At 33.1% G+C, this 25918-nt stretch overlaps 1 protein-coding gene across 2 annotated transcripts in view; it reads right to left on the bottom strand.

Annotated features, from left to right (window-relative positions):
* Positions 1 to 9215, bottom strand: part of LOC149533393 (uncharacterized) — a 51194-nt gene extending 41979 nt beyond the window's left edge. The window contains exons 1-13 of one of the 2 annotated variants that reach the window (XM_089803063.1): positions 8736 to 9215; positions 8363 to 8612; positions 7745 to 7971; positions 7462 to 7513; positions 7203 to 7336; positions 7059 to 7100; positions 6708 to 6945; positions 6118 to 6616; positions 5955 to 6015; positions 5655 to 5729; positions 5133 to 5388; positions 4928 to 5033; positions 4698 to 4812 (exon numbers count right to left, since the gene is read on the bottom strand). In XM_089803063.1, the coding sequence (XP_089659189.1) occupies positions 4698 to 4812; positions 4928 to 5033; positions 5133 to 5388; positions 5655 to 5729; positions 5955 to 6015; positions 6118 to 6616; positions 6708 to 6945; positions 7059 to 7100; positions 7203 to 7336; positions 7462 to 7513; positions 7745 to 7971; positions 8363 to 8471 (1914 nt within the window). In that variant the 5' untranslated portion in view covers positions 8472 to 8612; positions 8736 to 9215. The remainder of the gene's footprint in view (positions 1 to 4697; positions 4813 to 4927; positions 5034 to 5132; positions 5389 to 5654; positions 5730 to 5954; positions 6016 to 6117; positions 6617 to 6707; positions 6946 to 7058; positions 7101 to 7202; positions 7337 to 7461; positions 7514 to 7744; positions 7972 to 8362; positions 8613 to 8735) is intronic. The other variant, XM_089803064.1, reaches the window with a different exon arrangement.
* Positions 9216 to 25918: the final 16703 nt, after the last annotated feature.

The following is a 25918-nucleotide window of genomic DNA, read 5'->3' as shown; positions in this document are numbered from 1 at the left end:
TTATCCATGTAAGCATAGGCAAATTTTGTACCACAATGCATGGTTTTATATATCATTTATTTTCTATCTTTTCAGGCCAAACCTTTGGTCTACTTTCTCCATTTCTGCATAGATGTCAAAAATGTATCTCTCTGGCCAAACCTTTGATTCAAGCTCAGTAGTTTAAAGTGCAGATTAGGCTATGAGGGTACAATTCGGGAAATAGGATTCCAAATCTCGGGTTCAACACTAAAAGAGGCCTCACCATAACTCTTGTACTTGAGTGTTGATTATTGGGAATGTTATATGGAAATATGTATAAGTCCCATTATTATTGGTTCAAAGCCTAACACAGTACCAATAACATGCACCTCACTCATATGCAGAAGATCTCAGTTATATGCAAGCATCTTGAGAGCTTATGAAAACTTCCCCAAGTGGCATCACATGAAGGACATAATGTTTTGCAGGGTCAATACACAAAGGGCGGCATCAAACATCATTGGGGGTAGAAGCCGCTAACTTCCTCTCCATACCAAGGTGCCTATGACATATCTATCATCATATGGCATGTCAGTTATGTGGGATGGTAGTGGGAAATGTGAGTTCTACAACACCAGCCTATTTTTAGTGATAAGGAATCATTTCTAAGGAATGTCATGACTCCCATCTATCAAGTTATTGAGAAAGAAGCTGTGAAAAAGCAGAAATGCAAGGGAAAGACAAATTTTGTTGAAATCCTTCCACTTTGGCACCTCTTTCTAGAGCATTTATCAAATGTGGACATTCTACATTTTGTTCTCATGGGCCACAATAATTCTGCTTGCAATATTGACCACACGGGAATAAGATTCGAAAAATCTATCATTCCTAGCAAGCTCAACCCCTATTCATGCTAGGAAATGAATAGCCGACAAGTACAATTGTAGTACTCAGTTACAAAATAGCAGCCCTATGGAAAATTTAGAATGACAATAAGTTGGAAGCAATACAATTTCAAAAAGAATAGGACACATGTAATCATGAATGCATCGAAGGCATGCAAATTGTTTGACAAAATGCCTCAGCTATTAGAGCATAATGGGTTGTAAGTCAAATTTTGTATATCCGACATGGCGCCAAGATGAGAACACCATGCACATCACAAAGCCAACATAGACAAGAGTCAAAGAACTTTTGAAAAAAGGTAACATAGTCGAAGTTCACACTCCAACTCATTGAAATATGCCTTGATCAGTATTTCGTGGGCGGTTGTGGGTACAGGGGGGTGTGCATAAATGGTTTGACAATGTGTAAATGCAATCTCAGCGACTTACTAGCTATAACTGCAAACACCAGTCGCCACTCAATCCCAAGCCAAGGTGAGTAATGATGTAAATTGGAGCTTCCATGAATATAGCAATTTGCAGAGACTATAAGGTCTCATCTGCTATCAAAACAAAGATCGCTGTGAAACTTAACTAGTTGAGCCATATGGAAGGAATCATCCACTTCTTATTTGGATAAGAGGTCCTGCCAACTGAGTGTGCAACAATATGGACCATACCAAGTTTATTTGTCGAGCCATGTGGTAAATGCAATCAAATTTCTCATTTCCCAATGTAGAGATGTGCTCACAAAGAAAAATGAGAACATATTGTGTCAGGGAATGTACCAATGGCCCTTCAAAGAGAGCTTTGGCGAGCTCTTGTGAGAACAAGAGTCGGGTAAACCGTGGCACTAAAAATTATTGTGAAGGGTTACTCATGCTGAGAAATAATGATAAGGTCGATGCCATAATCAACAACGATCTTCAAAGAAATTTCATCACTGATGACATCCTAGAAACAAGCATGCAGGGATATTCTCAAGAGATCTACATAATCTTGTTAATCAACAACATTTTGATGGTGATTTGTAGAAGATTAAGAAGCAGTAAGGGACTGCAGTTTCAAGTTTGCACATACGAGTCAAATAGCCTTTCATTTGGAGACTCACCTAGAGGAGTTCATGAATCTTTGAAACAGAGATAACTGCACTCCCACAATCCAAACACTCGGCATGAGATTTAGCAATCATGAATACAAAATTTGACTATATCAAGGATGAAAGTGCAGGTTTGTGCGAGTTCGAGGGTCATCCCATATACTTAGAGTGCACAAGGGTATCAAATTCCATCGTTTGTGCATCATTCTACAAAACCATGCAAAGGAAATCAGAGAAAGGTGTAATTCACCTTGTTGCAGGTTGTTTCATTCTTGGGCAACGATCGGTTCCTATGCCACAGTCAACTACCGGTCCAACAAGACTCAAGAATGACTTGGGTAAAACAACCTCTACTAATAAGGGGGCTATAGATACTTGTGGCTCCTAAAGAGATCTATGTGCCCAAAATTATTTCTGAAGCACATAGCCACATGGGTTATTTGCCATGTGAGAGATAAAGACATAATTTTATTGCCACTTGTCAAAATACATGCATGAACTATCAAATTGAGAGATATCCTCATTATTAGTCGAACAATATTTGTAAAATGGGGAACTCGATAAATATTAGAGAGAAAGGATAACTCAAAGATTTTCAAGAAATGGTAAAAACCGAAAAGCCTCATTTTAGAAATAGACTGCTCTATATATGAAGGGAGGACGGAATGTACAAAGGTTCTTCTTTTCTGCACAAGGCATGTGGCTACGGGGAGGGGAAGAAACATTTTTATGAATGTTGATTGTAAGGGGAATAGGAGGAAACTAATATGGTTTTACTTTATTTTCTGGGTAGCTTGACAGTATGGCAAAGGCACAATAATTGTGTCGTTTTTTTTTTTTTTTTTTTTTTTTTTTTTTATTAGTGTTTGAAATAATGGATAATTGATATCTATCAGATCTTGAGCTCTGAACATCTGTTGGATTGTAATTGATCTTGTGGTCATTTCTTTTCTATTTTTGAACACTGTTCTATATAGTTATGTAAGGTGAATAAAAATGTCAATTTATGTACTCATATTCTGTAGATTGAAGCATTCAAGTCCTTCAATTTCTCTGCAATAGGGAGGATTTAGTGAATGATCTTGCAGTAATTTGTTAGTTTTTCCCTGAATTGTCCAAACACATTCATTTCATAGTGATGAATGAATGTCAGTAAGCCTTTGTGTCTTCAAGTTAAAGACATAATCATTGTTTGATTCATTGAATATCTTTCTTGGAGGGAGCTGTAGCTCACAATTCAGAGGAAAGTTATCGATTCATGATAACTCATCCAACTATTGGTATGCTTTGTCCTTCATTTTGGGCATTAGGAGTCAGTTTTGTATATTCAATTTTGAAGGACAAATCTGTTTACTAACAATGGGTACACGGGTACGTGGGTTGTGAAAAAAAATTCAAGGGGTTTGGTAGGTATGGGTACGTGTGTGTATACATATAAATATATACATGCATTATATATACAAAAAACAAAAAAACATGTACAGAATTCGAAAACTAAATCATTTCATCAATGCCAAATGCCAAAGATAAATATTAAATGTCAATCGATAGTCAAAAAACATTTGAATAACATATACATACCCAGCAGGTGCCCACAGACGTAACCGTATCAGGTGCATACCCAAACCCGGTACGGGGCCTGTGGGTACAAATCCTGTAACTAGGCCTAAATCTTATCGGCGATCATATCCACCGAAGCTTGCAACCTACCCTTGAACTGCCTCATTTAGAAATACACATTAATACCGAAAGGGCCATTTTCTCCTCCATAAAGATAACTAATACCTTGGCCATAGTATGATATGTACTCTTACAATTACAATTTATTTGGTCTAATGTCTTGAATAAATGAGACAACCTAAATAGAATTAGATAAGGTTTGAGATAAGATGGATTGATGAAAAATACACATTATAGGTGGATATGAGGAGGATGGAGAAGAAACAAACAAAATAAAAGCATAATTGCATTTGCACTATTAGTTAAGCACAAGATGCAGCCAAACATATTTTCTGGAAACAAGCTAGTGCAAATCCAAGATTATTATTTTATGACTGTATGTGACATTTAGTTCTTGTTAGGCAAATAGGATAAACTAAATGATGTATAACACAGTGAAGGAAGGTATACTTGGGTTGATATATGTTTGTATCACAAGAGATGGTTTCTTGTGAACCACTAGTCTTTGAATATGGGAGTACAGATTAACTTGAAATTACATTGCATAATGGTACACTACAGAAACACAAATTGTATAGTAATTGATCTCCACAATAACAGTTGGTAAGCCAAACATTTTCACAGATGGGATGGCAATGTAAGCGGGATTGTTTGTGGTAGAAGCTCCAAAGTCGAGCACTCTTGAACTGGACTAGTACTCGTATGGACGACCTCCAAAGAAGATTCTGCACTTCCCTTGTAACAATCACTTGAATGCAAAGAGTTTCAAGAGGACCATTCATGCCAAGCATTAATCTTGAAATGTGTCAATAAAGATAGATGGGAAACTAACTATTCAGTTGAATCCTTATTGATCACTCCCATTATGTAGAATATTACCATCTAGGAAAAGGTTCCATTTAACTTCATACTTCATTCGACCATCATATTCTCCCTCGTGTATGTAACTGATAATATTGTTAGTTTATACTTAACAGAAGCGGTTCTACAACATATTACTTGAAAACTAACTGCCTAACTGCATGCAACATTTCTTCCAAAAATAGACATAAATTAAAAGCTTTTGTAATTACAGGTGATGGTAGTTTGATGTTCTCGTCAACTGGGGAAGTTCCTGTCAAAGATAGAGATGACGGCCAAGCAGCAGCTGCGGCTGCAGCAGCAGCAGCGGCTACTGGAGAGTAATATCTGTCACACAATATGAATAAGAGAAGATTTATCCCAAGATATAGTTTAAGTGTCACAAATTGCTTCAGTGTCAGAAACCAAATTAAAAATGAATAAACGAAATAAATATTCATACCCTAATGGAGGAAGTCCTGCAGACCAACCAGAAAGTCCCATAGATAAGGGTAATGTTGGGCCTGTTACACCAGTTACTGCAATTGGCATTGATGTTGATGCTGAAGCTGGTAATTCAAAAATAGTCAAAATTACTGAAGCCAAAGAAAAGATCTGCCATAAAATATCCATTATTAACAAGGTCAACTGTTGCAAATCAATTATACCAGTTCTATCTCCTCTCTGCACCGTTGAATCTGCCTTAACATTTTTCCCAGTTCGTCTTGGGGATTCTTTACCAACATCATGTTTTAATCTGTCCAAACAATTGCTTTGATCAGGTGTATCTTTCATTTGTTCATTAGCTTTCCAAGATTCCTGATATCTGCACACATCTTGCTCTATCTTGACAGCCATTTGGTTTTCCTGTTCAGAAGTTTGAATAATCATTGTCTTGTCTTTTTGTTCATATCCCTCAATATCCTGCAAGGGAACATTTATTATATTTAGAAAAATCCATAGATGCAACCAACTCAGAATTATCTAAGAGAACGTGTTTAACAAACTCAGAGTTAAAATAAAACTAAATCAGAAATTAAATATTTGAACACTACTATATCATATCTAAAACAAATGCACACCTGTAACCAGTCTAAGAATTTGTAGTCTAATTTTTCATCCAGATAAATTTGGCATTTTTTTTCTTTTTTAAATCAATTTGATACATAAAATAAATTCTAGAAGAAAACCTCTTGTTTCTCCTTGATATCTAGCTTCTTCATATTCATAATGTCATTGATCTCATCACCAGGTTTAGGAGGAGCCTGCAACATATGATTCAAAAAAATTGATCTCTTATCTGTGCATTAGGTGAAGTTTCCATACAAAAAATAAAAATTAAATCATAACTTGACAAAACAAATGTAAATGCCCCAAATATTAACAGCTCTTACAGGATTTGAGCATTATTTAGACTAATCAACTTTGCTAGAAAGAGGGAAAACAAAGTGTTCATGAGTATAAGTTTTAAACGAGAATGTGTGTCTCACCATCAGATCAATTTCTGCTTTGCCGGGGCAGCTACTTTTGGCCAGTGGCAACTGTACTAACCTGTGATCAGAGCAGATCAAACTGTTAAGGTGGAACAAAATTCAATATTTTTAATCAAAGACGAAAAATGTCCACAATAAGAAGGATGGGATTAAGACTTGCCCATTCTCAGCTTCTAATTTTGTTAGAGTCTCTTTTTCAACTGAGTTTCCAATGGCTTTGATATCCTTTTCAGCTTCACTTTTCACATCATTAATGTTGGTAACAGAGCCCTTTTTCTCTAAAATATTATAAGTGCTCCGGACCTGTATGAATGTGTGATTATCAGATTCTTCTCGCTGAAAGGTTTTCTCTTCAATCTTGGGGCAATTGGTGGTTTGCAACATCTGTGTGGGTGTGAGAGAGACATCAGCACTTGTGCTGGGGAAAATTGCTCCCGAGGCTACCATAGAGAAAGCTACGGGCTCTGCTGGAGGGCCGGTACACACCACTGTCTGGGATGGACTTGTGTCAGTAAGCTGCTCCTCATCCACAGATTCAGCAGCTATTCCCAATGAACTTGCAGACAAGCATCGTTTAGCAGTTGATGTGTACTGAGCATCACCCACAACCTCTCCAGCATCTTTTGACTTAGAGAAATCATGTTGCTTTCTTTTTAAAGCTGTAAACCAATATGCATAACCCTTACCTTTCTGCTAAAATTTAGAACAAATACACTACAAATCGAACTGCATGCTGAGTGAAATTCATACCTCCTAATGCACTAATGTTATGGCCAGAAGATGGAGAACCTGCCATGGTAGCAACAGGTGATGAACAGAGCTGTGCGGATGATAGAGGTGACATGGTAGGATTTGGTCCCATCTTAATCTCTGAATTGGATTGTGATTTTGTTTCAGAATTTGTTGCTTGACTTGAGAACATTCTTGCCAGATCAAACAAAGTTTCTGCAACTTCAGCTTCTTGTTCTGATATTGTCGATGAAGATACCTGCAGGAATCAGTCCAAATTTAAGCAATGCACGCCCCAAGGACCAACGAAATCCAGTAGTTTTTAAGTACTCTCTTTGATCATAATGGAAGTATTCAAACTGAAATGCAGACCTTTGGATGTTTGTTAGAGTGGATTTTGTGAGTGTTGCTCTTCTGCATGACAAATTACAGAAAAAGTAATATTAGACAGTCTCTAGTAAAAAGCTAAGAGAGAACCCAGTTCAAAATGGCATAATCACTTTTCTCTTCACTGACCATATCTTGGGCAGGTTTCAGGGCTGCGCTAGAACAAGTAGTAGTTGTTTTCGCAACAGCGAAATCTATGTTCAATTTCCTCTTAGTCTCGTTATGAGACTTTGGAGCTGACTCATTGTAACGTTTCAGCATTGCTGATCACACAGAATTGCTTTGGATTAAAATTCATTCCATAAGAACTTAAACAAAAATACATGGAAATTAAAATAACAAGCGAAAAAAAAATTAATTTACATAAAAGGTTAAAAATCTATCAAACCTGTGCGCAGCTTACGAGGAACTACTACGGGCTTGAGCTCCTCCTGAGTATTCTGCAAAAGTTACAAAACAGGCACATACAATTTTATTATTCGAAAACTTAAATCGGGCAACAAAGGTGGCCCTCAACATAGCCTAGTACATTTAATGGGATACCAAACCATTCAAACAAAACTAGAGTATTTTTAGAACTAGCCACCCATAACAATACAAGCTGCTAGACCCTGCAAAACAATTTGATCTAAAGGATGCTAAAAGCGATTTTATGTCAAGAAAATCCACACCTTCAAGTGAATCTTCAATTTGCCTGCCTGTCGCCCAACTGTAGGCGGTGGAAGATCGTCATCTTCGTCAGAAGCAGCCATTACAGTAGCATCTTCATAGTTTCCATCCCGCTCCTCACTTTGGCCAAAATGATATTCCCCGTTGGAACTTCGACATTTTTTCCGTTTCCTTGAACCATGGCTTTCTTTTTTGGAATGAAATCTAGAATTTTGACTCTCATCTTCTGCTATGGGAAAAGTGCTCAATTCAGCAGAACCCAAAAAGAACATTTGGTCTGAATAAACTCAACCACTCCGACGCACCCAATTTACGATGATAAAACTTATCTAATCTTGAATTCTATTAGAAACGAAAAGGCGGATAAAATGTTCCAAATAACCCATAAGACCAAAAACAACATTGCATTTAGCCAGAAATACAGCAAAGTTGCGAGAGTGTAGTTAAAATGCTTGAATCAACGAAATAGATCAAAATTATTGCATTTGGCAAAAATACGGCAAAATCACCAAAAAGTGTAAAAACGCAGAGCTAATCTAATAAATTAAAATAGCGCTACGTAAACCACAACAACTCTTTTAATCTGCGTTTCTTCCTTCAATAGATAAATAAAATCATACCAGAAGCATCCCTGAATCCGAACGTTCTGGGTCGGCGGCTAGAAGAAACATTTCCACTGCCATTAGCTGCCCGTCTTCCTTCACGATTCCTTTCCATCAAATCTATCATGCAATAAAACCGTTTTACACAACTATGGCCAAATTTTACAACACTTCATCCATTTTCTAAATCGGCCTCTAAATTTGTCCGTCCGCATGCCGTTTCAAGTGTTTTCCAATTCCACCGGAAAAGAGTATCGTTCTCTGCAATCTGAAATCAGGCCTCAAATTATCATCACATGAAAACATCTTTACAAAAACAAAACATCAAAAATCTTCTCACGAGATATTGATTAAAGATGTACAATAAATAAATAAAATGACGGGATCTCACACTAAAGCCTTTCAGCCTTGCGTTTACTGCTCTTTAAATTAGTGCTGCGCACATTCACAAAAATGATTTTTGCTCCAAGCATTCAAACAAAACGTTTCGGAGATTTTCTTCCAAAGATCCAAAAATATATTCTTTCTTACTATTTAAATCTCTATTCACAGGCCTTCTTTCTCTATTCTGCAGCTCCTTATGCATTCTTGGCTCGAAAAAAAATTCCACACACATGAAATCTTCAGTTATTTTACAGAAGACGTTAAAAGAAGCAAAATAAGCGCAGTAAATTCTCAGTGAAATAGAAGTCTTCTAATCCTTGACGACAGAGCTCGAAAAACCCATCAAAATGCAGCATTTTCACAGATTACGAGCTCACATTTGCACAAATTCAAGTATTTCTCAATCATTTTCAAAGCTTTCTTACGCCTCAATTTCGGCGCACAAACCAGACCTATAACAAAGAATATTACCAAAACCAAAAAAAACAGACATAAATCGGAAAAAGTGATATTAAATACTTATTAAAATAATAACCATAATAATTACAAGAACAGAAATAGCTATCCCTTGCCCTACGTCAGCGATGGCAATGGACGGCTACGATCGTCTCTCCCGCCCGAACCGCCTTCCCTACCGTCCGATCAGCCCACATCAGAGAAGCCCACGTGGTGGCCACGCGTCCCATTCTTATTTATGAAAAGTTAAAAATGTCATTTCCCTACTTCCTCCTCAAGTTAAGACACGTCAGCACAGGAAGACCCCGTAACCGTCGATCGAAAGAAACGAACGGCCACGATGTGACATATAGCTCAAATGCGCGAAAAGACTGCCGAGAAAACAAGCTCTTCGATAGCGACCTTCCGGTGAATCGACGGCCCAGATTCCGAGAGTACAATCGGACGGCTAATTTGACTTCAGACGAGCGGTGGATATAGAAACACACGATGGACCGTCCGTTTTGCCACGCAAGCATAATCTGGGCCGTCGGGTGGGACCCACGGCAAGACAGAAGAATATGAAAGAAAACGCTGTGTATTATCACGTTCGGACACGCATGCGTGTGGATAGGGAACACTAATTTATTTTATTTTCTTATTTATTTAAATCCATATAAATATCTAGTTTGGATATAAATACGCCGGATATTTTTCACCTCTTTCTTTTCTTTTTCTTTTCCCTTTGCGTTCCAACATGCAACCAAATATTTCAGTTATACGAGTCAAACGCAACTTTTTCTTGTTCCATCATCATTAGTATTTTATGTTTTGTTTTTTTTTCCATCGTAGGCTTTTTAGGTTTTCTATGGTTGGGTTTAAGTGGCTTGTTTTTCTGTCCGCCGGCCCTTTGAATATTTTGAAGGTTTTGTTTAGGTCTTAGTTTTTATAAAGGGAAGGTGCAATTTTCTTTTTATTGGAAAAATATTATTACACTTTTTTTAAATGGAGGTTTAGATGACACGTGTGTATAATGTCTAGATGTATAAAGTTTAACAAGAGACACAAAGGTTATAATTCTTTTCAAATGCAAATGATTGTATTATTCTATTATATGATGAATATCTAGAAAATGAAATCACTGAGCACATACAAAATTTGGATACAAGTAAACAAATTAATATCTAATTAAGAAATAGAGTTGATTACAACAATTGAACAAAAAAAGGTGAAAGTAGAAGCCTACAATATGTAAAAGGAAAAGTAGGTAAAGATGTAATATCTTTGGATATTTGATTTGGTAGCCCATTTTAACATTATCTTGAATTTGTTCTACACAATTGGGTTCTCTCGTCGATGTCAAGCTTGCATTGTCTAATTATACAAAATGAATTTGTAAACATGTCAACATAAGGAAGTCTACTTGCATAATAGTACTATGAGAATGTAGAATGAGCTATAGAGTTCCAAATGATGCTAGGACAAAGGGAAATATTCTATAATGAGGAGTTGTAGTAAACTGATTTCTTTGGATAGTACTTATCATCAATGTGGATTACTAGAAAACATAGATAGTTTCTAATCTTGCTATCAATATAGAATGTAACAATATTACTATGAATGTTATTTGTCGCGGGATATTGGAGAGCGAGGGTATTTCAAAGCCATGGGATCTTGTATGTTATTTGAGAATGTCGATGCAAAAATGATGCAATCTTGGGCTAAAGAAGTTGGCATTGAAACGAATAAGTTTTTCCAAAGGGGAGCAATAGAGTGTGCCCCTAAATCAAAGCTAAAGAATGTTTTTGAGTGGCAATTTGTACACATTGATCATCCATCATAAATGCAAATGAAATTTTAGATGATGATAGATTGTGAATGGTAGATGATTTGGGAGCATCTATGCATTTATGGGGAAGGCTATCTAGGATGGTAGGTAATATGTTCTGTAATTTTTCTAAAATAGCTTAACAAAATTATTTTTTAATTTCAAATCCTAAATCCTTTGGCATACTAGATACTAGAGATTTTAGTTTTCCATAAGACTATTTAAGCTTAAATGCAAAGCTCTAATGTTTCTTTGCAAAATCTACTAAACTTTATTATGACTGCTCCATTTATGATACTACTAAAACTTTTCCTATATGAATAAACAATTTAATCATGATTAACATATAATACTTCCATCACTCTAATATAACTTTTTCACAAAATTATGAATTGATAGTGTTTAGTTGCTCATAGTAAAAATTTAAAACCAATTGAGAAAACATAAATAGTCATAAATATATGAATATGATTTTGAATAGCATCCAAATGTACTTGATCAATAATTCTTCATTAAATACAAAATTTTGTAAATAATTAAATTAAAACTACTTACTTTAGAAGGAATAAATCATGCAATTTCACATCGTTATTATATTTAATATTTTATCTAGTTTAATAAATATATATTTATTTAATATCTAAAAATTTGTTTTGATTAATGAATCATCTTCATTCAACTAAAACATAAAACAAAATATAATTTAGATTCATTTAAATTGGATTTAAAATTAAAGTTATCAAAAAAATCTAAAGAAAAAACATAATATGTAAAATAATTTATATTTAGATATTTTAAGTAAAATATTCAATTGTTAAAAAAAAAAATACTTATTTAATTCATTAAAAAAATATAGAATTTTAACACAATAATATTTAACTTATATGTTTAGATATTCTAAGTAAAATATTCAATTGTTAAAAAGAATGAAAACATATTTAATTCATTAAAAAAAAAAAGATTTTTAACACAATAATATTTAACTTATATATTTAGATATTTCAAATAAAATATTCAATTGTTAAAAACAAAAAAATATGTTTAATTTCTTTTAAAAACATAGATAAATAGCATATTGCATCCATACACACTCAGACCAAATAATCAACTGGGAGCTTTGAGAGAATGCCTCTAGCAATTGTCAGTCAGATTCAACCTCCCATTTAACTTTGCTCGCATGAGTGGGTGGTTGGGCTAAATTATAGCAAAGAAGAACCCCAACTTGCATCTTTTTGGCTTCATTGCTTCAATGTATGTCTTTTCTTTTAGAAGCTCCGATTTAGTCTTGATCTTGCATCGAGCCTTTGATTTTGATATCAACCTCTATCAAACTTAGCTTTTTAGTCCCTGCTTATATATAAGCAAGGAACTAATGTTCCTGCTTGTATCTTATTTTTAATTTCCCTAATTAAAACTATTGACTTTCTAAGGTTAAAATGCAATTTTATTTTTAAATTAATTTATAATCAGTAAATTCCTCTTTTTTGATTGGCTAGTTACAATTTTCATAGGTTATATTTGATTTATTGACATCAAAAATTACATAAAATAATATCCAAAAGCTTCTTCCAAATACGTTTGGGTCATTCAAGAATCTCTAGAATTATCTTAAATCATCCAAAAAATTGTCAAAACCAACTGCAAAATCAGCATCCATTTTTGTTGCTCTACCTACTAAAAATCTAGAGTCCAAACTTAGTGGGTCAAATGCAATTCTAACTCTTGTTGTTTGAATTGACAAATTCCATGCAGAAAGAGAGTAGTAGAGACCATCCATGTGCTTACACTATCTCCTATTGCATCAACAACTTGAGGCTTCATTTTCTCAAGATTTGGGACCTATAGAACAATTGAATACAACAGTTGGGTAGGGTTAAATGAATCATGTTAATGTCTTCAATACATGACAAAGTAGATTGAGTTTTTTTCTTTATTGTTGTCTACCATTTGTGTCAGCCCATTAGCCCAATATTGCCCTTTGTTAGAGTATCAGACTGTGATTAAATAATATTCTGAACTGTTTAATTTAATAATGATATATTATATTGAGATAATGTCAAAGAATGTAAAGGGAAATTATAATAAAGAATAAATTGACCAAGGGACTAAAGATTGTTTGTATTTATGTGTTCAATGTCCTTTGATAGCAAGTATTAAACTATATATATATATATATATATATATATATATATATATATATATATATATATATATATATATATATATATATATATATATATATATATATATATATATATATATATATATATATATATAAGGAGCGGTGGACAGTGAGTCACGACTGATAATCGTGACTCATACTGGAGTTACGCCTATCGAGCGTGACTCAATGTCACCCCCGATACCCTTTGAAATACCGATGACAAGTATATCACCTTTTAACTTGTTTAATGTAGACATTTAGACATAAGCCAATAATGTAATCGATTATAATTTCATTGAAATATGTTTGCAAGATTTTATATTTATATATTTATATATTTATATATTTATATATTTTTATTTATTTATTTATTTATTTAGTTATGATTACATTTTAATATCTAAACACATATGTCAATAACATAAATAACCACAAGATTTAATATTAAATCTTTATAATTTATGTTTTAACTAATCTATACATTAACTAATCTTTATAATTTATGGCTCGATTTTGGTCGGGAATCAAAGAATGGAGGTTACGGTTGAGACCATTGTGGAGGCTACTAGGTTGGATTTGGACGGGATGAATTTCTACAGGGAAAGGAAGATATCGGACAAGGCAATTGATGATTTTGTTGAGACTAAACAGGAAAGAAACCGTCTGGTTAAGATAGGTACTTCTTACTTCAACCCAGCTTCTGTGTCTCGTCCGTGGCAGTTTATTTTCTTTATCATTATGGAATATTTAACTTTGGATGGTAGATATACCAAATTGTATGGTTATCACTTTGTGCTTGCAAACCATTTTCGACATAATATTAGAGTGAATTTTCCTTCCTACCTGTTGTAATCTCTTGCCATTTCTACTCAAGCCATTCAGCATGAGCCAACTAGGGAACATGTATGCCATGAAGGGCTTATGGTTTTGATCATGAATGTGCTCAAATCTAAAAAAATCCAGAAACCAAGGAATTTTAAAGTGGAAGATCAAGATACTGAAGGAAGTATTCAAGAAAAAGGCTATGACTCTAATACACAAGATGAGGCTGAAGGAGGTCTAGCTAGCCCTAAAATTGGTTCTGGTGGCAGCAATAAGAAAAAGAAGAAGAATACTAAGAAGGAGGATTATGACCGGGAGAGGGAAAGTGATTTTGTTGAAGAGATTGTTCGCGAGCACATCAAAAACAGGGGAGGCAGTAAAGGTAAAGGTAAGGGTTGTCTAGATGAGAGAGTGTCTATGCATTATGATGATGAGCCCTTGGCTCAACGCCTAGAGAGGAAAAGGAAGCCTATGCAGTGTCAGGTCAATAAAAATGCTAAGAAAGTTAAAGATGATTCTGATGTTGATATTGATGAGTAGGGATCTAAATCTAAAGGGGGTGATAGTGGGTTAGGGTTTTCTAAAGGTATGTTTGCAACCCAGGCTCTATTCGAAAGGACATTAGCATCTTAAAGCATAAAATGTTTCTACTAAACAAGGAAATGGAACAATTTTCCAAAATGACCAGAGGGGAAAGAACCCTAGGACAACATATTGACAAGCTCTCGGAGGTCATAGGAAATGCTGAAGAAGTTAAAAATTTGATGCATAAGATTCTTGTGTTGGAAGCTAAACAGAGGGTTATGGACAAGGATATTAGTAATGTCTAGGGGAAGGTGTCAAAACTTGAATCCAAATTGGGCAACATGGACAAATAGCTTAAGTAGATGGTGGAAAATGTTTGTACCTTCCTGAAGAAGAATGAGGCAAGTAAAGACCAGGATTCTCCCTTGGGGGCTGATTCTCATGGACCAAGTATGCGTACTCGAGCCCATTTGAAGAAGATTGAGGAAACCAGTAGGAAAGATGAGGTCAAAGCTATTGTTGAAACCATGCATTCTCTGGTGGACCAGGCTGTGAATCTGATCAATACTCCTTAGCTAGTCGGTTGCTATTCCTTTGCTGGACTTTTGCTATTTTTTCCAGCACTGTCCTCTGTGACCTCTTTTTGTTGTCTGAGATCTGTTTCATGCTTGGTCTTGGTTTCTTTTCTCTATAGTTCTTTTCTCTTGCTTGTTTCCAGAACTCTGTTGTTGTATAGGTTTCGAGTCCTTTAAAACTTGCTTTTACTTATTCAAAACTAATCTATACATTAACACTCCCTATATATATGATTACATTTTAATATCTAAACACATATGTCAATAACATAAATAACCACAAGATTTAATATTAAATCTTTATAATTTATGTTTTAACTAATCTATACATTAACACTCCCTCTTAGATTAGTAAGAAAAAATACACATAAGAAGTCTTTGATCAAAAGACTTCTTAATGTCAGATAAGAGTTAATTCATCAATGAAATGATATTCATCAACTTATATTTGACATGAGAGTTGGCCTATTAGAATATCTATAAAAGATATTCACCAAGCTCTTGAGAGTAATGACCTATCAAAAACATCAACTGAATGGTGATCACCAAGTACTTAGTGTGGTATTAGCCTATTAGAACATCAGCGCAAGATATTCACCAAGTACCAAAAATATATCTATACAAGCAACTTGTAGATAATCAAATTAATGATATCAAATGTCTAGTTGTTGACTTATAATATAAAGCCTTTACATCAAAAACAATTTCGCAAAAATGAGTCATGTTGTAAGTTATTGTAAGGACATCACTTTACAACAACTTCCATTAATACAAGTGAAATCATTTTGAAGTCGTCACTTCTTAATGATTAAAACAGGTTTTATAAATTATATATCTATATAATGTACAATAATCAATTTCTCTGAGACATTTCCTCATATTTTACAATCATACCAAGTTCTTTACGATAATGCTCCACTTTTGTTTTAGCAAGTGGTTTGGTAAGAGTGTCTACAATTTGATCCTCTGTACTAATATATTCCAACTTGATTACATCCTTCTCAACCATGTCTCGAACATAGTGGTATGGTATCTCAATTTGTTTAGATATGTTATGAAACACTGGATTAAGAGATAGTTTGATACAGCTCTGGTTATCACAATAAATAGTGGTAGGTGGAAGTGGCTTCCCAAATAATCCAAATAGAAGTTTCCTCAACCATACAACTTCTCTTGCTCCCATAGATGCAGCTATGTACTTGGCTTTTGTAGAACTCTGCGCTACTAAAGATTGCTTCCGACTAAACCAAGATATCATTGTTGAACCCAAGGTAAAACAACATCCTGAAGTGCTTTTACAATTTTATGAATTTCCTGCCCAATCAGAATCTATATATCCTCTTAGATTTAGTTCAATTTTAGTGTATTTAAGACCATATCCAATTGTACCATTGAGATACCTAAGAATGTGTTTTGTTGCTACTAAATGAGTTTGTTTAGGTTTGCACATGAATTGACTAAGAACATTTACAACATAATAGATGTCAGGTCTTGTGTTTACCAAATACATTAAATAACCAATTATCTGTCGATATAGAGTAGGGTCAACACTTTCAAAATTTTTAGTTGCTTCTTTTAGTTTCTGAAGGTTTGTTTCCATAGGAGTTTTCATTGTCTTGCAGTGCAACATGCCAAATCTATTAAGTAGGTCCAGAGTATACTTCCCTTGATTTAAGAAGATTCCTTTAGAATGCTACCACACTTCTAGTCCCAAGAAGTAATGTAGTATTCCTAGATCCTTCATTTCAAATTTAGATATGAGATCTTGTTTACAATTTTCAATTAGATGATCTTCTCCTATAATTAAAAGATCATCAACATATAGAACCATGATTAACATATCCCCCTGTATTACTTTGTAATATAAATTTGGATCCACAATGTTTTTAGAGAAATCAAGTTTAGTTAGATGTTGATCTATCAGCTCATACTAAGCTCAGGGAGCTTGTTTCAATCCATATAAGGCCTTTTTTAATTTGCATACATGAGTTTGTTTATTGTGTACTTCAAATCCTTTTAGTTGTTCAAGATAAACTTCCTCTTCTATAACACCATTCAAAAATGTAGTCTTTACATCCATTTGATGAATTTTCCATCCCTTGGACATAGTAATGGCTAAAACAGTTATGACTAAAGTATATCTAGCTACAGGAGAAAAAGTTTCCTCATAGTCTATTCCTTCCTTTTGGGAAAATCCTCTTGCTGCAAACCTTGCTTTGTACTTGTCAATACTTCCATTAGCAACATGTTTAATTTTAAATAGACATTTGAAGGAGACAACTGATTTATTTTGGGGTCTAGGAACAATATCCCAAACATCATTTATAAGTATGGAGTTATATTCTTCTATCATGGCATCTTTCCAATGTTGATGTTTTATTGCTTCTTTTACACCATATGGTTCAGATTTGGAGATTTCACTCATTAATGCAATGTAACTTGAGTATATGCTAGGACGTTTTCTTTCCCTAATGAAATCTGAGGGAATGGAATTGTTTTTTTTTCAATTAGCTTTCTGGCCCATATTGGTCTTTTATTTTCCTTAGAGGTGTGAGTAATGTCCATGGGTTCAAGCGACTTATCTTCCTTCATTAGAGACTCCCTCTCATTATTAGATTTTTGTTCTTCTAGAGTTTCTTCTAGGGTTTCTTCTGAATTTGATTCATTTACATCTTTAGATCTTTTTTAGGCCAAATCTTCATCAAAAATTACATCTCAACTTAGTTCAATATTTCTTTGTCCAGGGATATAGATACAATAAGCTTTGGAAGTTTCACTATAACCTACAAAGATTCCTTTCTTTCTCGAGGGCTCTAGTTTGGTTCTCTTCTCTTTAGGAATGTGTACATAGATAGGACAACCAAAAATTCTTAGGTATTTAATATTGGGTTTCTTCCTGGTAAATACCTCTTTAGGAGTCTTGAATTCAAGATGAGAGTGAGGACATCTATTTTGAAGGAAAACAATGATGTTTGAAGTTTCTCCCCAAAGAAAGGTTTCAAGATTTTGGTCATGAAGCATTGATGCAGGAGCATCTTGCATGGGAAAATTATTGAAAAAAAAAATTGGAAAAAAAAAAAAAAAAAATTGTGGAGGAGAGAGAAAGTGACGAAAATTAGAGGAGAAATAATAAAAAATAAAAAAAGGGAAAAAGGAGAAAAGAAAGAAAAAGATGATTTATATTTTTGAGGTGCATAGGTGGCATAGTAGAAAAAATAAAAAATAAATGGTTGTCATTCCATTTATCGAGGTGTGGGTAGAATTCTAGAAAGTTGTGGAAGTTGTAGAAGGTTGTGGAAGTTGTAGAAGGTTGTGGAGGAATTCTAGAAGGTTGTGGATAAGTCATGCATGGGGTGGTAAGTGCCTATTTAAGCAAGGCATATGAGCATTTCTAATCAAGCTCAAGGAGAAGCTTGAGGAGTAGAAGCTCGAGAAGAAGGTGAAAGCTTAAGGAGAAGCTTGAGGAGTAGAAGCTTGAGGAGTAGCTTGAGAAGGAGAAGCTCAAGAAGTGGAAGCTTGGAAAGCTTGGAAGGCTTCAAGGTGTGAAAGAGAAGGAGGAAGTGAAGATTGAGTTTTCCTGAGTCAGTGGACAGAGCACCGAATGTGAGGCAGTTTACAGCAGGATTGTAGTAGAGTTGTGAGTGTGTAGACAGAGCGCCAAACGTGAGGCAGTTTACACTTGGATCTTGGATTAGGTTTGTGAGAAGAGCTAGTGGCTACGGTTTAGAAACAAGGAGGTTGCTTGGTGGCTTGCGAGCACAAGTTGAGATCTTGGAGGTTTCTACCAGAGTGTAGATCTGGACTAGCTTAGGCTTGGATTGGATCTTGAGAGATCTTGGAGAAATGTTATTGTAATTGCTATTGGATTTTCAAGTATAATAAAATTGTCTTCATATTGTTGCATTCTTGGTTGTGATTTGGTAAGGGCGGTGTGGCCCTTCGTTAGTGGTATCAGAGCGTACCTTTATCAAGCATTGCTTTAGCAGAATGAACTATTGATCTATTCTTTCTCTCAGCTATTCCATTCTGTTGAGGATTATAAGGAACAAAACACTCCCTCTTGATCCCAATAGTTTTAAAATAATTTATAAAGGTATTAGAAATGTACTCTTTGCCATTGTCTATTCTTAAGACTTTTATTTTCTTTCTAGAAAGGTTTTCTACAAGGCCTTTAAACTCTTTGTCAAGATTTCTTTAGATTCTTTACTTTTAAGAAAATAGATCCAAGTCTTCCTAGAGAAATCATACACAAATATGATATAGTATAGAGAACCTCCTAGAGAAGGAATTGACATATGACCACATAAGTCTAAGTGAATAAGTTCTAGAATTTATTTGGATTTGGTTTGACTATTTTGGAATGTAGTTTTAATATTCTTCCCTAGAGTACATCCTTTACAGGTTCCTTCATGGTATGGATTAAGTTTAGGTATACCTCTTACCATTTTTCCTAGAGTAGGTAAACCTCGAAAATGAAGATGACCTAGTCTCCTATGCTAGATTTCATTTTCTTTGAAAGAATCATGAATTAGAGCTAAAAGAGTGAGAAAGTTAATCTGATACAGATGTCCATGTCTGGAGCCAATTTTGTATTCATTTTTTATGTTAGAATTCTTAGGCCAAGCTAATAATTTTCCTTCCATAAATGTAACTTTGAATCCTTCATCTTCAAGAGCAGAGATAGAAAGCAAGTTTCTTTTTATACCAGGTACATATAGTACCTTAGTAAGTTCAATTGATTTCCCTGATTTTAGATGGATAGTACATGTTCCTATTCCCATTACAAGATAGCTTGTATCATCCCCAACGGTTACTTCATCAACATAGCCTTCTTTGATAAAGTCTAACTATCCTGTAAAACCTATAATATGTCAAGAGGCTCCACTATCAATTACCCAAGTATCTGATCTGATTGACACTTCACTAGAGAGTGCTGAATAGAAAGCATTGTGTTTAGAATTTCCATTTGAGTTTTGAGTGGTAGCAAATGAAGCTTCGGGCTTAATTCTATCAGGACATCTAGATGACGGATGTCCAATTTTATCACATCTAAAACATTGTATTTTGGAGAAGTTAGGTGGCTTCCTTTTTCCTTTGAATTTTCTTTTCTTCTTATTTACTTGAGTGGATAGAACTTGTAAATCTTCTTTTGAGGAGGAATGTTTTGGCCTTGAGCTAATTGCATACACTCTTCTTGTATACAATCTACTTTAAGTCTTTTGAATTTAGGTAATTTTGAATGAAAGCATACCCCTTGTCTAAAGGTATCCCATGATGATGGAAGGCCTTTTAGAGCCATTATTGTTAACTCCTTTCCATCACAGATGTGTCCTATAGAAGAGAGTTGATTTTGAAGTTCAGTTATTCTCATAAAGTAAGAGGAAATTTTTTCTCCTTTATGATCCTAATAGCATTATTTATCTCAAACATATTTCCAAGTGCATTGTACATTTGATATGCAATGTCCAATTCTGAGATTACAGGTAGAAGATGAGTTTTAACATTGTTTACAATAAGTTTCATAGCTTTATTTTTGTCACTCTCCCATTTTTCCAGTTCATTTATTCCTTTAGGTGGTGGATCAGAATTTTCAATAAACTTATTTAGACCATGTTCTTTCAGTATAAGTTTCAGTCATAATTTCCAGCCTACAAAATCTGAATCACCTTCTAATCTGTCTTCCAACCTCATACCATTCACCATTTTATTGTAAGTATTATTTGATTAAAGTTTGATCTCAGGATCACTTTTTTAAACCTACTCTGATACCATGTTAGAGTATTAGACTGTGATTAAATAATATTTTGAACTGTTCAATTTGATAGTGATATATTATATTGAGATAATGTCAAAGAATGCAGAGGGAAATTATAATAATGAATACGCTGACCAAGGGATTGAAGATTGTTTTTATTTCTATGTTTGATGTCCTTTGATAGCGAGTATTAAACTATATATATATATGGAGGGGTGGATAGTGAGTCACGACTAATAGTCATGACATGCTAGAGTCACATGTATCAGGCATGACTCAATGCCACCCCTGATACCCTTTGAAATATAGGTGAAAATTATATCACCTTTTAATTTGTTTAATGCAGACATTTAGACATAAGTCGATAATGTAATCAATTATAATTTCATTGAAATATGTTTGCAAGATAATATATATGTGTGTGTGTGTGTGTGAATATATGTGATTACATTTTAATATTTAAACACATATTTCAATAACATAAATAATCAAAAGATTTAATATTAAATCTTTATAATTTATGTTTTAACTAATCTATACATTAACACCCTTAGTCGAAGATTATAACCAAATTCCATTATGTTTTTCTCTAGCAAATAAAAGTAATTTTATCCTCTATGGCACCTCATAATAAAGCAAAAATATCCCTATGGCACTCGGTCATAATTGAACCCCTCACCACTATTCCTATAATTTCAACTTTAGCTTTCGAGCAAATCAGATTAGTATCATAGCCGATTTTAAAAGTCAAATGTAATTCATATTCCTAGAAAGAATTAATGTCTACAAGCCCACCGAATAAAAGTCCTAAACATTTACTATATTTATTTAGAAAATAAAATTAAAGATGTGCGGAATATCTTATCATTCCAGCATAGCTTCAGATAACATTCAACCCTACAAGTTTTTAGAAAAAGACATTTTCAATGGCAAAGTTCACTAAACAACCACAAAATTGGTAACATATCGTTTACCATATGTTTCATAGCTGAGTCTAGTTTCTTGGTGGCTAAGAGTCTCTTAAATTCCATTTCTTCCATTAAAAAATAAATACTAATGCCCCACTTCATAAATTATGGATTTATGTTCACAGTTCAATTACTTAGACCTTTTGAAAGTAAATTGTGTCTTATAGTTTGCACTGGGTTTTTCAATTAAAATGACTTTTCTTATTCATTTTCACTTTAATATATTGACTACTATTTTTGTGTGATTTTTTAAATTTTTCTTATAATCTTTTTAAAAATTCTAATAGATATTATAAACACTTCACTTATAAAATATAGAATGCTACCAAAATTCTATTTAACATTCAAATATTATTTAAAATTCTATATATTATTTGTGAGTTACTTCTATGTTTTAATTCTAATAATCTATTTGATATTATTATAATAATAAACTATATTATATTCACATTATACAATATAATTTTTTTTTTTTTTTTTTTTTTAAAGAGGGGTAAACGCTTTGACTTGGAGCTATGAACCAGTGAGGCTACAAATGGGGGACCTCATCCCCATTAGATTTGAACCTTGATGGCAAGGATAACCACTCAACAACTTAACCATCACAACATGCCACTATTGGCAACAATATAAATATAAGTTATAGAGGAAATCAATATTTTTATCATAAATAATAAAAGTAAAATTTATTAATGTAAAATATTATTTCAATATACTATTTTTTAATTAAACATTATTAAAATTTCATTTTGTAAATCATCTAATATTTTGATATATATAGTATAAATATTTTTCTTTAAATCTAAATATAGTTTTTAATGTTTTTTTAATCTATAAAAATTTATGAAAAAAATAATGGTCAACAAAAAATTCATATCATCATTAACATTTAGGTGTTAGTATATATTAATTTATACAAATCAAAATCTAACAACATATTCAATTTTGAGTTTATTTTTTTGTAATATATAATAATAATAATCTTCAAAACCTTTATTTGTTTTCTATTTAAATAACTCAAAAAAGTTAAAGTTGTAAAAGTAAATGCACTTACATTTCAATCAATTAATTATTGTTGTTGTGGACTAGATTTGGCAATCATGTGTCAAAAATTGTAGTCGTATACAAGCTCATGCTTTTAAGATTCTTCACTTGTTTTAAAATAAACTATACTCCTTTTCAACAATAGGCAAGGACTCAAGCTCTATCAAAGCTCTTGTTTACTTATGTTTATGTAGCACTCACTTCTAGGCTATAGATAATCCTATATCTTCGCGAATTTTCAATTGATACTATCAAATCAATATAAATTATTTAATGAAATTAATTAATGGAGGAAATATGTGTAGTAAATGCCAAAATTACCAAGAGCACATGTGATAATTTGGTATATCTGAACACGTAGTTGAATATATAAGAAATGTAATAACAAATTTGGAATTCCTATCAGTCAATAGAAGGCAAGCCCATATTGCTGGACAAAATAAAATAAAATATATAAACTTTTGTAACATAAATTTTCCAAATTTAAATATATTAGTTTTAAATATAAATATGCTACTAACCTAATATTTCAAACTTGAAAACTACTAAGCACTTGTATTAGTTTTGGACTTCCCCAAATTGCCTTAAACATAATGATGAAAAGTCACATTTTAAGATTCTATACTGATACTGGTAATTTTCCATTTTAGAATAATAAAAAATCTGGCAAATAAAATTTGAGGGAAGAAATATTTTCAGCAAGTTTCTTGTTCGTGTGTCTTTATGTGCTTTTGCCCATATCTCATTTTATTCATTCACTCTTCTCTATGAGTGAATCTCTAGAAGTAGAAATCTTATGGCTTTCTTCATTATTTCTTCAATTTAATCATGGCATCAAATATTGCACCTTGCAAATTAGCATTGACAATGAAGAGATCGGAGCTTTATGAGCTTCATATCATTTACGAGGAGGAAGAAGATCTTCTATTATTATCATCTAGTGAAATTAAAATCAATCTCAATTTTAGAGATTTTAAAATATTGCAATAAAGTGGAGGATGATCATGTGGAAAGAAGATCCATTCTATGTCTTTCTCATGGCATTTTTGTCAGTGCAAAATGCCAACAAATTTTCTTTGTTTCATGGCATACCCTTGAAAGTTCCCAACATCATCTAGAACTTTATGGAAAAGTTTGGAAAATTGCTTGAGAAAGTTTCTAAAACATCACAAATTTTAAATTATTAAACTACATTAAAAATAATTCTAATTTTTGAATTGGAAATTCATTTTTTTCAATGCCTTTTTTAGTGATAACCATTATAATTTTAAATAATTGATAATTTTTGAAATTTTAGAATATGTTAGAAGTTAAAACTATATACCAAAATGTCTAAGTTAAAAAATACTTTATTTTGATTGGTTAAATATAATAATTTTTAAATACAATGGATGATTCCATAAGTATCATGCCTTTGTGGGAGCTAATAAGGACCTTCATACTAGTTTTAGGTGGTGATATTAGAACAATGAGAAGGGATGTCATTGTTTAGTGTATAATCTTTTTAAACTAGAACAAGAGATATTAGAACCATTAGAAGAAGTGATACTAGAACAATGAGGAGGGGTATGATTGTTTAGGGTAAATCATTTTTTTATTAGAAAAGGAAATTACATCTAATTTTTTATAAAAGCGAGGAGATGATTGGTTAGGGTATAATCTTGGATTTTATTGTTATTTTTATAAAGGAAAGGGGTACCATTACATATTTTTGTAGAGACTAAATGTACATTCATTGGCCTTATTTATTTGGAGGGCTAAGTTTTGTATTTAATGGAGTGCGATTTTTTTAGAAGATAAAATTTGACTATAGAGTGTTAAGTTTTTATATTTAATGGAGCACAATCTCATGGCTATTGTTAGAGGATAAATATCTTAAAATTTATGTAGGTTATAATCATGTGTCTCATTTTTTATAGGAGGGGATGGGGTATAATTACATAGATTAGTTGTTTGGCGGGTTAAGTTTTTATATTTAGTGGGGCATAACCTATTGTGTTTTCTTATGAGGCCTAGTTATTTTCCTTCAATAACATAGCTAAAAAGATAAAGGGTTTAATATTTGTATTCAACTAGAAGCAATGTCATGCTTCATCCATTTCGAGGGGAGGGAAATCATTTGTATGGTCCTTTTAAAAAGGTATACATTTGCATCCAATAAACCCTAAACATTAAAAACTATTTAAGTTGTTGTTTAAATTCATCAATACACCAAATAATATCTATTACATTTATACTTTAAATAGTTCATGACTAAATTAATACTTAAATTTGATTTTGAGGATGATTTGTCGATGGACATGGAAATCACTAGGGAATGCATGAAGCTCATTCCCATTCCTAAAGACAATTTTTAAGAAATTATTTTTGATATTTTTTTATGATCAGGCAATTTTGAAGGACAATGATAGAGTGGAAGGCATAAAGTCGTCAAAACTAAAAACTAAAGGGCCATTGCTTCATCCTTAAAATTGCATGAATGGAAATTCTGAAATAAAGGGTTTCATTCTTGGAAGCTGAGAAAGTAGAAGGTGAAACAAAAAAAATCTAGATTTAAGTTTGCAAAAAATAGGAAAAGATAATGTAGGCCCATTTACTCTCCATGATTCAAAAGGTGGGAATCTTTTGAACATGGTATAAATAGTCCAAACTCAAATTAGATTTGATGTCCTAGGAGATATTTATTTAATCACTCATCATTAGAGTAGAAGAATTAAAACAAATAAACTTCCAACAAGCATAGAGGAAAAGCAAAAATTCAATGAAAATACCAAATATGCCCTTAATAATAGCATATTTCAAAATTATGACATGATAATACCTATAACAATAAACATGCACCAAAATTTCAAAAAACAAGGAGTAATGACCTCTTGTCATCTTTGAACAAAAATGGTACACAACTTCCTCTAAATTCTTTGAGATACAAACAAAATGATAAATCTTGTCACCCAAAAGAAGTTACAATTATGGAGTAAAGACAGTTAGGAATTGATCTAAAAAAGAAAAGTGGAAAAAGACTATAACACCAAGCAAAAATTTAGAATCAGGGTAGGGAAGACCCAAAAGTTATT

The sequence above is a fragment of the Cupressus sempervirens genome, chromosome 10 (assembly GCF_028749045.1).
Source record: "Cupressus sempervirens isolate cs-2001-9-10 chromosome 10, ASM2874904v1, whole genome shotgun sequence".
NCBI lineage: Eukaryota > Viridiplantae > Streptophyta > Pinopsida > Cupressales > Cupressaceae > Cupressus > Cupressus sempervirens.
Note: the sequence above shows the minus strand (reverse complement) of the source record. Positions and strands in the feature narration are given on the sequence as shown.